Raw genomic sequence first — 16,552 nt, 5'->3', positions numbered from 1 at the left:
CACAAAATAATAAATGCTGGAGAGGTTGTGGAGAGACTAGAACACTTATACACTGTTGGTGGGAATGTAAAATGGTACAACCACTTTGGAAATCTATTTGGTGCTTCCTTAAAAAGCTAGAAATAGAAGTACCATAGGATCCAGCTATCCCGCTCCTTGGAATACATCCTAGAGAAATAAGAGCCGTCACATGAGTAGATATGTGCACACCCGTGTTCATTGCAGCACTGTTCACAATAGCAAAAAGATGGAAACAGGTGCCCATCAGTGGAAGAATGGATAAACAAATTATGGTATATTCACACAATGGAATACTATGCAACAATAAAGAACAACAATGAATCTGTGAAACATAACATGGAGGAATCTGGAAAGCAGTCGTTCATGGAGGCAGTTAACCACATATTCCATATCCTACTTGTATTCCTGCCTCTCCTTCTCTGTTGCTCCAGGTGAACAGAGACCGATTGTTGTGCCTTAGATGGCCTCTTGTAAGCTTTTAAGAGCCCAGGTACTACACAACGAACTAGGAGGTAGAACAGAAGCACTAAACATGTTATTAGGCCAATTATCTGAGATGTCCCATGAATCCATGACCCTAAACTTCCAAATCAAGGGATAAAATCCCATGAGGTATTTGGTTGTACATAAGCTGCCTCAGCAGCTACTCTTTTTTTTTGTTGTTGTTGTTGTAAATGTATCTATCGCACAACTTTCGCCAATTCAACTTGTTACAGGTGTACAACTTATTAACAGCAATCGTAATAATCGGTTTTGCAACCCCACCCTTAATCAATGCTATTTTCCTTTAGTTTTTTAAATATGCTCATATCTTACTTTGAAAACATACCAAAGCCTTCATTGATCCCAAATCTCCTCCTTGATACTTGGCATCACTTAAACAGTTTTTACCTCTATATCACTAAATCCTCAATACATTTCTGTCCTCATTTTATCTGACCTCTTAACAGCATATGACTTTGTTGAACACTTGCTCCTTCTTAAAACACTCTCTTTATTCCCTTGATATTCATGATCAGCATTGTCTTGGTCTTCCTTCTAACCGTGGATTTTTCTCCTTTGCAGATTCATCTTCTTCCAGCTGTGCAAATATTAGGAGTTCCTCAAGATTTAGATCTAAGCCCTCTTCTCCTTCCACTCTCTTCTCTCCTTGATGATCTCTTCTAAGACTATGTCTTCTTCAATTACTACCTGTACTCAATAGCTCACAGATTTACATCTCCATTTCAGACTATTCTTTTGAGCTTGTGACTACTATCCCCAGTTGCCTAGTTGATATCCTAACTGGGAATACCAAAAAGCACTCCAAACTCAAAATATCTCAAAAAGAATTTATGATTTTTCTATCCTATGACAAAAGCTAGAAACTCAGAAGTTATTCGTAAAACTTATTTTCCCTTATTTGCATATCCAGACCATAACTGAATCCCTTCATTATCTCTTCAATCCATTTGCTTCTCTCCATGTCTAAGACTGCATTCTTAAGTTACCCTCATATCCACAGGTAAGCTTAGTGACCATATTCTTTCTCTCACACCATGGTCCCCTTGTTATCCTTTTTAACCACTCTGACCTTTCAGTTTCTCAAATGTATCTTGCTGCCTGCTAGCAGAGTGCATTTTTGGCATGCTGTTCTCTCTGCCTGGAATGCTGTCTCCTAAATTCCTCCCCTTTTTCAAGTCCTTTACTGCCATCAGATTTTAGTTTGGTCTTTATTTACTTAAGAATCCTTTCCTGATAAGGTTATTACCCCTTATTATATATTCTCATAGCTCCATGAAGTTTCCTTTCATAGTATTCATCCTTGTTATTTTCATCATTTTTAAAATTAGTTACTAGAGAGTAAGCACCATAAGAGTAGGGACCCTGTGTGTTTCTGGTCACCATTGTGTTCCTGGCACCTTGTATGATGCCTGGCATCTAAGCATCCAGTGAGTGTTTGTTGAATGCAATAATCAGTTCTCTCCCTACTCTACCCATAGCTGAGGTGAAACGTGTTGGAGATACACTCTTAGGAATGGCTACACAGTGTGTGCAAGTGAAGAATGTGGTTAAGACCTCACCTCAGACTCTGTCCAACCTCTGCCTCAAGATCAATGTCAAACTTGGTGGCATTAACAACATCCTAGTTCCACACCAGCGGTATGAAACTCTTTTGCCCACTTGTTCTTGTCAAGGTACATGCTGGGGGCTGGTATCATGCTGGGTATTGATGAAGATATAGGACCCTTACCACACAGAGAGAATCAGAGACAAGGGGGAAGGGACCAAAGTGGGTGTTAGGATGGTGCCAGGAAGAGAAGACCCAACTCCTCACCATTTGTTTTCTCTTCCTTGCTCAGCTCTGCCGTCTTTCAGCAGCCAGTGATATTCCTGGGAGCAGATGTTACACATCCCCCTGCAGGAGATGGGAAGAAACCCTCTATCACAGCAGTGAGTGATACTCTCTAACTTATCTCATAAGGTTCTCTTCTTTACTCTGAGTCCCCAAGGCCACACATGATTTCCTTCCCTCAGTTCTGACTCTTGACCCTTCATAAGATACTAGCTAACCATCCCCATTACCCACACCCTTGGTATCTTGTCAGAACTAGTTGTAAGGTATCTTTTTGAGGGGATATGAGTGAGAGTGTAGGCTGTGGCCAGTAACTTGCCCCAGTCTCTATCACTCTTGCTCTATGTTTGAGTCTCTCTCTCTCCATGCCTACATTTGGGATATAGTAGGGTGACTGTAGCTCTTCACTGAAATCCCTTTCAAGAAAGTTACGTAGTTGCTGGGACTGTTCTTCCTCTTCTGCCTCCATCCCACTCCCTACCCTGATCCATCTAGTAGATATCTCTCCTTCTCTGTTCCCTTAGGGCTTCCAGATTGCTAAGGATCAAGCCTTCTTTCCCACTTCTTTCTCCTCAACCGTTACATGTCTCTAGGCAGACTTGTCTTGCCTCAGTAAGTGCAGGGAAACCCTATGCCATGCATATCCATCTTATCCTTGTGGCTGTCCATTCTGTATTTTGGCCACTGTCTCCTTTGAAAATGACGTTGCCCCCACCAACTCCAAGAGCACTCTCACCATGGTTCCTGGATAGATTCGCACTTGCATGGAAATAAAGACAAACTTGTGGCTGGGTGAGGTTACTCTTAAGTTAGTAATGCCAAATCATCACATGCCCCTCCGCAAGTGGTAGGGAAATCAAATTTATCAGGTACTTACTGTGGGCTAGGCCCTGTGCAAGGTGCTTTATGTATATCACAACACAACACTGCAAACAGGTATTCTTGTCTCCTTTTGAGAGAAGGAAACAAGATCAGATGAATTAAATAACTTCTGCATGAGTGATAGACAGAGATTGAAACCCAGGGCTCATTGAATCCCAAGCCCTACTCATTCAGTTGCACAGTTGTTGTCTTGTGAAGAAGCCTTCCTCCAGACCCACAGCCTGACGTGTGGGCCGGTGGAGGTTCTGGTGGCTGATCCCACCTCTTTGATTGACAGGTGGTAGGCAGCATGGATGCCCACCCCAGCCGTTACTGTGCTACCGTGCGGGTGCAGCGACCGCGACAGGAGATCATTGAAGACTTGTCCTACATGGTGCGTGAGCTGCTCATCCAGTTCTACAAGTCCACTCGCTTCAAGCCTACCCGCATCATCTTCTATCGAGATGGGGTCCCTGAAGGCCAGCTCCCCCAGGTAGGGCCCACAGTAGATGGAGAAAACCCTCACGCTGAGGCTAGAGGGCTAGGTGCTGCTACCTTTTCTAAGCTATTGGCACTGGGTGGTGCTCCTCCTTCAGGGAGCTTTGTTAAATGGGTACATGTGGAGGCAGGAGTGACAACTGAGGAATGGAGTGTACAAGCGTCTATAGACCTTTCTCCTTGTAACAGCAGACCCTCAGTGCTTATTTACTAGTTTATTCATGTTGAAGACTAATTCTGTAGACCAGTGGTTCTCAAACTTTAGTGTACATTAGGATCACCTGGAGAGGGCTTATTAAAATAGTTTGCAGGGCTCTAGCCTTAGAGTAAGGAGCCCTGGTGGTTCAGTGGTTAAGCGCTCAGCCGCCAACCAGAAAGTTGGCAGTTCAAACCGACCAGCTACTCCACAGGAGAAAGATGTGGCAGTCTGCTTCCATAGAGATTTACATCCTTGGAAACCCTATGAGGCAGTTCTACTCTGTCCTCTAGGGTCACTGTTAGTTGGAATCGACTCAGTGGCAATGGGTTTGGGGTTTGAGTTTCAGTGGATCTAAGGTGGGACCCTACAGTTTGCATTCCTGATAAGTTTCTAGGTGATGCTGTTGATTCGGAGACCACACTTTGAGAACCATTGCTTTAGACATTCGTTCATAATATTCCCCCATTCATTCTCACTGCCAAGCCTTCATATTCTGTTGTTTAGACTGAACTGGTTTCCTTGACTACCGTTTAATAGTAGTAATAGCTACTGCCATTCATTGAGCACCTCTTATGGGCCATGAACTGCACTAAGCTCTTCATATATGTTCTATTCAGTGCTTTCCATAGCTCTATGAAATAATAATTATGGTAATTATTTCCATTTGACAGATGAGGAAACTGAGACTTGGAAATGTTAAATTATTTCTTCTGTGTCACCCAAGCTAATAAATGGTGGAGTTGGGACTCAGACAAATTGATCTGATTCCAAAGTCCATGATCTTGACCATTATGCTGTTTTCTTCAAGTCATCTAGTGTTTCCTATGAAATAAATTTATCATATCACTTCTCTGTTAAGATATGTCTAATAGCTTCACATAGCCTTGGGTTAAAGCTCAAACTTTTCAGCAGAGCAATCAGCATTATTAAGCCCCTACTAGGTTTTGTATGATTTTATGCAATAGTCTGTCAGTCTTCACAACAGCTTTGTGAGGCAGGTGTTATTAGTAATATTAATAGATACGGAGAAAATGAAACCTAGGGGGCTAATAAATTATTACAGGGTATTAGGTATCAGGGTAATACAACTAGATAAAATTTAGACTTAAATCTAGCTTTGATTCCAAATTCTATCCTTTTCTACCATACAATTTTGCCTCTCTGTATCTAACATCCTAGGCCATAGAACTATTGCCTGTTGTTATTTACCTGTGGCTTCTTCTTTAGCTAGTCCCTTTTCTTATAATCCTGCTTCCTGGTAGGACTGAATTCATCTACTACCTCTGTACCCGTTCCTGACCTATTTGTCCGCTCTTCTCTGGTGATCCAAACCCTGCCTGCTCTTGGAGCTCACAGGGGGAATTCCCATTGTCCTCTTAATCCTGAAATGGACATAGTTCGGGGCATTGATTTTAGTAATTTCTCTGTGAACCTTGACATTAGATCTCTTTATGCATAGGAACCAGGTAAGTGCTCTGTGCTGATGCCAAGCCTCCCAGTCAGGGTTTTATAGGAACATGTCAGGCTGATTTTGACTAGAGGAGTTTGGCATCCCCAGTGGTTGGGCATCAGCTTATAAAGGGAGGCTGAGCAAAAAGCTATATTATAAGTGGCAGTCCCTTAGTTCAGAAAGGTGTATGAACTCAAGAGGAGCTGTGTATCTCTTTGTCTCCCTCCTCCCCCTGTGCTTAGATTCTCCACTATGAGCTGCTGGCCATCCGTGATGCCTGCATCAAACTGGAAAAGGACTACCAGCCTGGGATCACTTATATTGTGGTGCAGAAACGCCATCACACACGCCTTTTTTGTGCTGACAAGAATGAGCGAGTGAGTTAGGGATTGAGGAGGTCACCCATACCTGCATCCTGTGTCCCTGCTCTTGGTAGGGAAGAAGCCCTTGAGATAAAATCTGAGTATTTAGTTCTTAGCCTATCCATCCTGCCTGGCCCCTTCTTTCCCTTGTGGTCCTTCCTCTAGCACCCCTCTCACTTAGTTTTCCCCTCTTCCACTCCTTCCCTTATACTTCCTCCCCCTCCTCCTAGCTCCCTGGCCTAGAAGCCCATATATAGACCAGCTCCCAGATAAGGGAAAGGGAACTACCATTTATTGAACTTCTGCTATGTGCCAGATACTGTACAAGGCACCTTCCTCACAGCAGCCCTGTGAGGTAGGTACTATTATTATCTCCAGTTTAAGCTCAGAGAGTTTAAATAATTTACTAAGACCATACATCTAATCACCGGAAAAAATAAGGACTTGAACACAGGTCTCTTTAAATTTAGAAGCCCATTATTGTAATACCCTATACCCTCTGGGAACAGCAGCTTCCACTTTCCTGTTGGGATTCTGGTAGAGTCAGAATAGAATTGAATTGGGGCCCTAGTTAGGGCCAGGCAGGTCTTGGGATCTTGGTTGTGTTTGTTTTTCTACAGATTGGGAAGAGTGGTAACATCCCTGCTGGGACCACTGTGGACACCAACATCACCCACCCATTTGAATTTGACTTCTACCTTTGCAGCCATGCAGGCATCCAGGTAGCTGGGCTATGTTCTGGTGTTTCCAGTGGGTCAAAGATTAGTTGATTATTGCCACTGCCTCTGGAATATATCGGCCATTACTGAGTGGTGTTCAAATCAGGATTGCTCTGAGCGCACCTTGAACAGAAGTGCACTTGGAACACCTTGGGCAGGTTGCCCATAAGAAGAGTGCTTTATGATATATGCAGGTTTGTGTCAGCTTGTTCATGCGTGGGTCATCCATCATAGCAATACTCTTGACAGTGATGGTGTTCCTTAGTGTCAGCCATCCTCTGCCAAACCTTGGGCCCCTCACCTTCCTATCTTCCCAGGGTACCAGCCGACCATCCCATTACTATGTCCTTTGGGATGACAACCGTTTCACAGCGGATGAGCTCCAGATCTTGACGTACCAGCTGTGCCACACTTATGTACGGTGCACACGCTCTGTTTCTATCCCAGCACCTGCGTACTATGCCCGCCTGGTGGCTTTCCGGGCACGATACCACCTGGTAGACAAGGAGCACGACAGGTGAGGCCTAGGGTCAGGCTGATTTTCTTTTTGCTGTAGTCACTTGTACCAGACCCTCTCAACTTCTCTTGGGTAGAAGGAAATGATGTTGTCCAATATGGTGTCCTTGGGCTCATTTGCTGGAAACTAGATTGGGGTTTTCTCTTAAATTGGTATGGGAGTTGGCTCCCCAGGGATAGGTGAGGAGATTAACAGCAGCTCAGTTCACCAGGAAGGCCTTCTTTCATTTTTATTTTTCAGTGGAGAGGGGAGCCACATATCTGGGCAGAGCAATGGACGGGACCCCCAGGCCCTGGCCAAAGCCGTTCAGGTTCACCAGGATACTCTGCGCACCATGTACTTTGCTTGAAGGCAGAATGCTGTTACCTCACTGGATAGAAGAAAGCTTTTCAAGCCCTAGGAGCTGTGCCACCCGAATCCAGAGGGAGCAGGGAGGAGGGAGGTGGGGTAGGAAGGAATGTAGAAGGCCTTGTTTCCTTCTATAGAGTGTGTGGAAGGGTGGGGAACAGGGCCGGCAAGCCAGACCACCAGCCAGAAATCTGATATCCACCTCATGTCCCCCACCGTTCACCCCATCTTGTCACATCTGGCCCTGACTCCACTGGACCAAGAGGGGCAGCACCAGTAACCACCATACACACAGGTGTCTCATGTGACTCACAGTGCTAAAGACTCATGCCTGACAGCTTGGTAAGGTCGGCTCTTCAGCCCTGCGGACAAAAGCTGGTAGGTTTGGGTTTGATACTTTAGATGGGAAAGTGAGGGGCTTGGGAAAGTGGGTGGGAGGAGGGAAGGAATTTTTTAGGAGCCTTAATCAGAAACGGTCTAGATTTGTTTAAGAAAAAAAAAAAAAAAAAAAAGAAAGCAAGCAGACCCAGATCAATATTTTAGGATACTAGATGTTTTAATGGGTTCAGAATCCAGTTTGGAGGAAGATTTTTATTGCTAATGGTTTTGGTTGCTCCTCCCCTAGCTGCCATCCCCTTGCCCTTATTCCTATCTTTCCACCCTTACTATCCCACCTTACACCTCCTCCCTGACAGACATCCAGCCGCTAATAAGACTTAAGGCACTATGGCACTTAGCTCTGAAGTGACATGACCCTGTCTTCCTTCCGCCTGCTGGTGGGTAACCAGTGCCTTCCCTGTAACGGTAATGCTGCAGAACTGCAACGTTTTGTACCTTTCTTTTGGGGGATAGGGTAGGGGTGGGAGAGGAGGTAGGTGGGGAAGAAATATCCCTAACTTGAGCCTCCTGCCAGAATGCCAGCTATTTTGCATTTGAAGGAATTGACTTCCACATTCATTAAGCTTTTAAAAAGATCACAACCTCAAGATGGTTAAAATCCATTGATATTTGCACTTTCAGACATGACAGGTTTCAGAGCTGCTGAGATGACTGGCCCCCGGCCTTTCCATTTATGTCTCTTTCTTTCCCTATCCCCCCTACTTCCCACCCTGGCCGGGTCTGGAGTTACTTTCATAGCATATCTCTCTCTTGGCTTCTTTTTTTTCTGATGGTCACGTCTCTTATGTTTCAATATTTCTTAACTAGGGTATTTTACAAGAAAGATCCTTAGGCTTAAGATAAGAAAAAAGAAAACTAAATGTTATTTTTATATCATAACTCGAGTCTATTGCCAAAATCTGGAAATCCCTCCCATGCCCACTGAGTTTACATCCCAGAAACACTGAGCCATCAGAAGGAACTGTGTACCTGACTTGTTCTCTGGCCTGGCTAGGTAGGGGGTGGTTTTCTCCCCAAGGTGGGGCTCAGGCTCCATCCTTCCTCTGTACAGATGATACCTTTTTCTTGCTACAGGCTCCCGCCTCGGCACTGTTCTACAGTCTTCCATGCAAGTGCATCCCTTCCTTTCGACTGTCCTCTGACACTTTGGCTCATCTCTGATTCCAGTGTGTCCTATGGATGCACTGGGAGATTTTGCTGCTCCTATAGCTTCTGTTTACACAAATGAATTTTTCCTGGTTTCCCACTAGGGCATGTGAGTGGGTGGCATGATGTGTTGTATTTTTTTAATAGTCTCCCTGGGCAGAGATGGGGCTTGGCTCTTTTACAAGACTGTAATGTAATGGTAGGGGGTTTTAGCTTGGTGCCTGCTGGCCTAGAGGCAAGTCCCCCTCTTTCCTTGACTGTTCATTTTTACTACCCCACTGCCCGGGATAGGGAGTGGCAGCTACAATGTGGATATTTCTCTTTTTGAGGAGCCTGGGCTTGGGTTTGCCCCAATCTGGTGATGAAGCCATGACACTTTAGACCTAGCCCAGGCTTGGAGGCCAGCTGGAGGAAGACTGGTCTGAATCCTGGCCTGTGCTGTTAGAGCTACCCTTTCCCGTCCCCAGCAGCCCTTGTACAGACCCAGATTTGCTATGCAAAATAGTCTATCCCAGATTCTGTTCTGGATGGCTACATTGTTCAGCGACTTCACAAAACGTAGCACAAACATTCATTATGAAGAAGGCATCAGGACTGTTGAGCAACTCCTCCTTTACTTCTTTCCTGCTGGCTACAACATGGGCTGCCCCATAGGCACAAGCCCAGCTGAAGAACAGAATGGAAGGCTCTGGGAGGAGGCAGCTCACTGGAGAGCCTACATTCCTTACACAAGTGCCTAAAGAGAGTGATGCCAACACTCCATCTGCCCTGTCCTTTGCCTTCATATCCTGTCTACATCATGTTCAGTCACCCTTGGAGGGAGGGGAGCTCTCCTAGGAGAATTGGCTCTGCATGTTCTCTTGGGTGCATTTTGAGGCTGGGATCAGGGCACTGTCCTGGAGGGTCCAGTCATTTACCAGCATTTGCAAATGTCCATAGGGAGCAGGTGGCAGCCACCTATTCCCAGCAACAAGTTTGTGTTCTCTCCTTTTCTCTCTCTGCCTCGCTCTCTCCAGTCAGGTTTTGAACTGGGGCTTGAAATGCTTTTTTAGCCCTTTTGGCGTTGCACATGCCATTCAAGAAATAATAGCAAGAGGAGCAGCTTGGGCAATGGCGAGAAAATGACTTCTTGGTTGCATTTTTTTAATATTTGAGACTTGAAAAATACCCTTGACCTTGAGGATTATTCTTGTTTGAAAGGTGTCGCACACAGGTTGAGAAGTGGTGTTGGCAGCAAGCTTTGACTTGCTTAAATTTGGTTTAAGCAGTGCTTCTTACCCAAGCTCTGAGGAGACTCTGGGGTGGGGGGACCTCAGCCTCATCCTTTTAGACAGGTTTTTTTGCTTCCTTCATTCCACTATTTTGCCTTCCTTTTCCTCTCCTCTCTTCTCTTGACTTCCTTTTCCTGATTCATTCAGCTATCTTGCCGGCCTGCCTGCCTGCCTATGTGACGATGAATTTTCTGCATGGCCGCAATGATCCCACCGTTTACTAGCAAGATCATCTTAGCTCCTTGGCTACAGAAGACCAAGAACTTATTCCCCAAGCCTAGTGTCCTACCTGGGCTGGGCAGCCCTCAGGCTTATACTAGAGCAACAGTCCTGCCCAACTGGCATGAAATCAAGAGGGCTTCTGGCAGCTTTCACACCTGTCCACTCCTTGGGGCTGGTTTATCCTCATTACTTTTTCTAGATCTGACTCCTTTTCTCTGTACCTGGGGCCTCCCTTTTCTGAGGATGTCCTAGGGTTGAGCTACTCGGGTATCCAGGATTGGAGAGGTTGGATTGGCTGTGGGGGAAGAAGAGAGTGATGAGAAGAGAAGGGAGAGAATTTGGATAAAATGTGGAAAAGGAGAGCTCTACTCTTTTATCCTTCTTACAGGCCGGCGGGTCACATTAGGGATTGAGGTGCTATCGCTGGCCTCTGGGGATAAGCCCGGGGCTGTTGTTGCTGGGAACTTAAGGCTTAGGATAAATTCTTCAATTTAGGCTGAAGAGTAAGATACTTGGAAGTATGAAATCTCCCTTAAAAAGTTCCTGGTTCCCACCTACTACATAGCTCCTCTGTTGGCCTCTGCTTTGGCTAAGGAACAATGTTCTTGGATAGTTTTCTTTTTCTGTCCAGAATTCTGTGAATGAAGCCAGCACCCAAGATGGGCAGCCAGGGAGTTTCTCTGACTCTTTTTTTGGCCCATGTGATATCTGCAAGGCTAGTGGAACAATGGTCTAGACCTGGTACCATGTGGAACGAAGAAGGATGGAAGTTCCTTCCCCATTAGGGTAGAAAAGTTAACTCAGTTTAGTCAAAAGGCAGTTTTGGGAACTGCATCAGAGGGAGGTTATTTTTATTTATTTACTGGGCTTAGGCCACCAATTCAGGATGGTAGCTGGGATGCCTTCCTTAAAGTTTGATCATGGCAGGGATATGCAGGGCAGTAGTTCATATTTGGCCTTCTAAGCAGATTAGGGAAAAGAGCTTCTGTGGTTTTCTCTTTCCCCCCACTTATTAGGACTTGCCTTCTCCCTGGGCAGGGAGAGAGGGTGGGTTGGTGCTTTCCCCTTACTCTATTCCTACTGACTTAGAACCTCTGGCTGCTGCTTGGGAGCCCAAGAAAGGGAGTGGAGGGAATGGGCTTAAAAAAAAAAAAAACACAACAGAATGAGGGTGGGAAGGATGATTTCCTTCTTTTAAAAAGGAAATAGGAAACCCTTCAAGGATTGTGCAAGTAAAGACAATGTGTCAAACGCACTGAGTCCCCTGGTGTAGTAGCAATAAGGAAAAATGAAAAGACTTTCCTGTGCACACAGCCAACCTGATTGGTGTGTGTGAAGTTGCACTTAGCAGTCATGTGGTGGGCATGTGTGACTACTCTGGGTTTCACTTTAGTTTCTAAACTTTTTATCCCTCTCAAGTCCAGCATGGATGGGGAGATGTCCCTGGAGCCCCAAAGCTGTGTACTTGTTTGCATTTGTTTCCCTTTGAGACGTGTTTGTGTCCTGCTTTGAGCTGTACCTTGTCCAGTCCGTTGTGAAATTACCCCAGCAGCTGTAATGTACAGTTCCTTCTGAAGCAAGCAACAGCAGCAGCACAATTCTGTGTTTTATAAAGACAACGGTGGCTTCTATTTCTAAAGTGCGGTCTCTTTTTTTTTTTTTCCTATCAGCAAAGCAGAACTGTTGGGATTAATTACATTTCTGATAAGTTTTAGGTTAGAATAGTAGATTGTTATTAAGAGCAGAACCATCACATCTAAAGGAGGAAAGTATGGATAAAACAAATTTCAGAGTACTGAAGCCACAGCTGTTCAGCTGGTTTGTATGCAGTCGTACTTCACAGGGCCTCCATTATTCTTCACTCAACAAACATGCAAAACACTATGTCTAGTGGTATTGTGGAGAAGGAGGGGGCAGGCACAATTCAAAAATGAGGAAAACTCTCTCTCTCTCCTTAAGGAGCTTAAAGTCTGGTGGGGGATATGAGTAGCCAAATAGTCCTCTGGTAAAGGAGAGAGATGATGAAGGCCTGGAACAAGGCAATAGCAATGAGGATGGAGAGGAAAGGGCAGATTTGAGAGATACTGAGGAGAGCTAATTAACAGGAATGAATAGCTGATGGGAGCGAGAGGAGTAGGGGCTGAAGACCAGGTTTCTGCTTTAGTTAAAGATTTGGGAGTCATACTCATACATATGGTAGTTAAAGCCATAGGAACCCTGGTACTGCAGTGGTTCAGCCATCAGCTACTTACTGAAAAGTTGGCGGTTCTAACCCACCCAGCAGTTCTACTCTGTCACATGGGGTCACTATGAGTCGAAATAGACTCAGTGGCACCCAACAACAACAGTAAAGCCATAGGGATGAAGAAGATGGCTTAGATAAAGAATAGAACAAGAGAAGCATAGTATACAACTCTAGGAAACACTAACATTTAAGAGATGGAGAGAGGAGGCAGAACTTGAGGTGACAGTCCCATCACTACTATATAACTTGTATTTTTGTTGGCTAATTTAATGAGATGGGAGAAAAATTAGGAGAGTGGAATAGGGTCCAAGAAGGGAGTGATTAACAGCATAAACTGCTGCAGAGAGGAGGAGGTATTATTTTATCTACTCAGTTTAGCATCCTACACTTCATCTTCTCTGGAATCTTGTAACTACGTGGCTTCCCTTCTCCAGTGTTTTTGAAAACGAGCGTTGGAAAAACCTAATTTAAATAAGGGCAAGACTCTTAACTTCTAAGTTGTTTACCACAATCACCACCACCCCAAGCCGCCTCCTGTCTTCAGGAGGTACTTGTAAAAGAATAAAATAAACAAAACTTAATTTTGTTCCTAACCAGAGTCATGGATGGTGTTCCAGTGCACTCTATAGCACTTAGCAGATTGCTCTATTTACATGACTATCTCTGGGGAGCTTGTGTACTCTTATAGCAAAAAAATACATTTTATATTTATTTTTGTCATCTTAGGGCTGTAGCCTATACCAAGGGGTCAATATTTGTGAATAGAATTGAAATGAGCTAGAAATCTATGGTTCATGAATACAGATGAGGGAATCAAGAAGTGATATTGAGTGCACAGGATGGACTTGGCATTCCCCGAATCTACAGGTAAGCAGAAACTTACCCAGATTGCGGTTATCTTTTCCCACTCTCACCCCAACTTGGAGGCTCCATACTTTTGTACCTGGAGCTGGTGGTAGAATTCTAAGTTCTGACATTCCTCCCTGGTACTGCTAGAGTACTGTCATTTCTGTGCATTGAGGGAAGGTGGTTCAGAGGAGAATTGTGGCAGAGGTCCCAATGAGAAATCTTCAGTGGCAGCCAGTGTGTGTGTACATGGGTCTAGCATTCCTCTGGAGGCCAAGTTGTGACTTTTCAAATGCATAGCTAACCTGTGGCTACCACCTGCCAGATTCCCATGGGAGAGCAGCTTTATAAAGGCCAGCCATGTCCATGCTCCTTTTCAGCACTAAGGGTTAGGGAGACTAGCTGAACTTGAAGAACAAATTGGAACATGGAGGAGATTTTTCCCAACTCAAATAAGATTTAAAAGACATCTATGAGCCTGAGGGAAGCAGAAGTGAAGTTTAGCAGAGGGAATGTGAGGATGACCATTAGGGGAAATTTTGCTATAAACTTCAGTTTTAGAAATGATTGAGGCTGGAAGAGCTTCAGGGTTTGGCCATTGGTTGCTGTCCAGGAGCCCAGGGCCTGCGTTGTCTGGGCCTGAAGCCCAAAGTTTTGAGTTCAGGCTTCTAGTACCCCTGGACATCCCTTTTCAGCATTGGTTGAGCAGCCTTTCCTCTGCTCTATCAATTGGCAATATATATGTAGCACATTCTTGTCTAGCAGATGCTTTGTGGCAGAGTGAGGCTGATATTTGTTGGGTATATCTTGGCTTAGCAGACCCAGAATCTCATGGCACAATTTGGTGGCTAAAAGAAAGGGTTGTGTAGTACAAGGAGAAGATTAGTTTCAAGTTCTGAGCCTGGGCCGTCCCAAGGCTACTGTCTGCTACTGGAATGGAAAGTAGCATTGAATTGGAAAATTAGCTCTTCCATTCTATTCCTAGCTTTCAGCTATTCCTCTGGCTATGGGCCAAGGAGTCCTAGCAGGCTTAAAAGGTACACAGAGCATGACAGAACTCCTTCAAAGCAGCTCTCAAGGAGAGGAAGCTAGAAAAGTAGACTTGATGATGCATAGGGTACAGTCAGAAGTTCTCCACTTATGCACCATAACTGCTTTCTCCAGGGTACCATGTGTTGTGGATTATGTCCCCCCAAAATATGTGCTGTAAATCCCAACCTCTGCCTGTGGTTATAATCCCATTTGGGAATGGTTGTGTTTGTTATGTTAATGAGGCAGGATTAATATAAAGTATATCTTGAGTCAGTCTATCTTAAGGATATAAAAGAAATTAAACAATTGAACAGAGCAGAGATGGGGTAAGATAGATGCCCAGACACATGGAGATCTCCAAGGAACCAGGAAGCAGAAGCTGAAGGGAAGGACCTTTCTCCAGAGCCAACAGAGAGATAAAGCCTTCTTCTAGAACCAGCACCCTGAATTCAGACTTCTAGTCTCCTAAACTGTGAGAAAATAAATTTGTTAAAGCCATCCACTTAGGGTATTTCTGTTACAGCAACACTAGGTAACTTAAGACAGAATTTGGTACCAGGAGTGGGGTGCTGTTCTAACAGATACCTGAAACGTGGAAGCAGTTTTGGAATTGGGAAATGGGTAGAGGCTGGAAGAATTTTAAGGTGCCTAATAGTAAAAGCCTAGATTGCCTTGAAGACATGGTTGGTAGAATTGTGGACATCAAAGGCAATTCTGGTGAGGGCTCAGAAGGAAATGAGGAGAGCTGTAGAGAAAGTCTATCATCTTGGAGAATACATATGGCACCAGCAACAGAGTGTTGCTAGAAATGTGGACATTAAATGTGCTTCTTGTGTGGCTTTAAATGAAAATGATAAACATGATTGAACAATGGAGGAAGAGCGATGATTTTTATACAGTGGCAAAGAACTTGTTTGAATAATGTCTGAATGTTTGGTGGAAGGTAGGATTTGTAAATGATGAACTTGGATATCTGGCTTATGAGACTTCTAAGCAAGATATTAAAGGGGCCACATGGTTTTTCCTTGCCACTTCCGTAAAATGTGAGAGGAAAGAGATGGACTTAAAAATGAACTCTGCAAAATGAAAACGGAACTTAAAGATTTGGAAAATTGTGTTGTACAAGCTAAGGACACGTGTCCTAGGATGTTCACCAAGGATGTGGCTACACAATCTTTTATTAAAGAGATTAAGCTTGTGACCGATGAATCTAACCAACTACCACAGCAGAAAACCCATCAGCTTAGACTGAAAGGGGACAGAGAAAGAATGAAAGGAAAAAATGCTGCCTGCCTCTTGGAATTCTACAGGAGAGAAACAGGCCAAAAGATCTACATCTCTTGTCCTCCAGGAAAAGAAAAGGACCGTCCCTAAGTAGCTCAGACATCAGCAGAACTGTTGGAAGGAGCACAAGAAGCAGGGCCTTCTTGGTTTCATAGGGTGAGGCCATAGTCTCCTGGATCTCAAAGGGTGGGGCTACAGCCTCCTTGCTTTCACAGTCGATCTTCACCAGCTCAGTTCTGGAGTGTGGGGCTGCCATTAAGATTTCGAGGTTCACAGATGAAGAGGAATTTTGCCCCAGCATGGAATATGCCTAAAGTCTCACCCATCTTTGATTTAGATGATTCAGAAGATGATATTTTTGGACTTGAAGTTGATTTAAGACTTTTGGTATGATGTGATGGGGTGAATGTGTTCTGTGGCAAGGACATGAATTTTGAGGGGCCAAGTGGTAGAATGTTATGAATTAAATTATGTCCCCCCAAAATAGTGTTGTAAATCCTGACCTCTATGCCTGTGGTTATAATCCTATTTTGGAATGGATTGTTTTTGTTATTTTAATGAGGAAGGATTAATGAGTCAATCTCTTCTGAGACAAAAGAGATTAAACAAGCGAGCAGAGCAGAGATGGGGTAAGATACATGCCAAGACACATGGAAATCTCCAAAGAACCAGGAAGCAAAAGCTGAAGAGACAAGGACCTTCCTCCAGAGCCAACACAGACAGAAAGCCTTCATCTAGAGCTGGCGCTCTGAATTCAGATTGCTAGCCTTCTAAGCTGTGAGAAAATAAATTTGTTT

General features: G+C 44.4%; 1 protein-coding gene across 3 annotated transcripts in view; it reads left to right on the top strand.

Annotated features, from left to right (window-relative positions):
• The window catches only part of LOC101345264 (protein argonaute-1), a 38,842-nt gene extending 24,120 nt beyond the window's left edge, over positions 1-14,722 (top strand). Inside the window, exons 13-20 of one of the 3 annotated variants that reach the window (XR_002823255.1) lie at positions 2,004-2,163; positions 2,364-2,454; positions 3,516-3,710; positions 5,607-5,741; positions 6,347-6,448; positions 6,763-6,962; positions 7,203-7,688; positions 12,019-14,722. Coding sequence is in view for 2 of the 3 variants with exons in the window: in XM_004371949.3 (XP_004372006.1) it covers positions 2,004-2,163; positions 2,364-2,454; positions 3,516-3,710; positions 5,607-5,741; positions 6,347-6,448; positions 6,763-6,962; positions 7,203-7,311 (992 nt within the window). In the remaining variant the exon portion in view is untranslated. Of the gene's footprint in view, positions 1-2,003; positions 2,164-2,363; positions 2,455-3,515; positions 3,711-5,606; positions 5,742-6,346; positions 6,449-6,762; positions 6,963-7,202; positions 11,988-12,018 lie in introns of those variants that run through there. The other 2 variants (XM_004371949.3, XM_023727241.1) reach the window with 2 other exon arrangements.
• Positions 14,723-16,552: the final 1,830 nt, after the last annotated feature.

The sequence above is a fragment of the Trichechus manatus genome, unplaced genomic scaffold, assembly GCF_000243295.1.
Source record: "Trichechus manatus latirostris isolate Lorelei unplaced genomic scaffold, TriManLat1.0 scaffold00015, whole genome shotgun sequence".
In the NCBI taxonomy this organism is placed as follows: Eukaryota; Metazoa; Chordata; class Mammalia; order Sirenia; family Trichechidae; genus Trichechus; species Trichechus manatus.
This window is presented reverse-complemented; position numbering and strand designations above follow the sequence as displayed.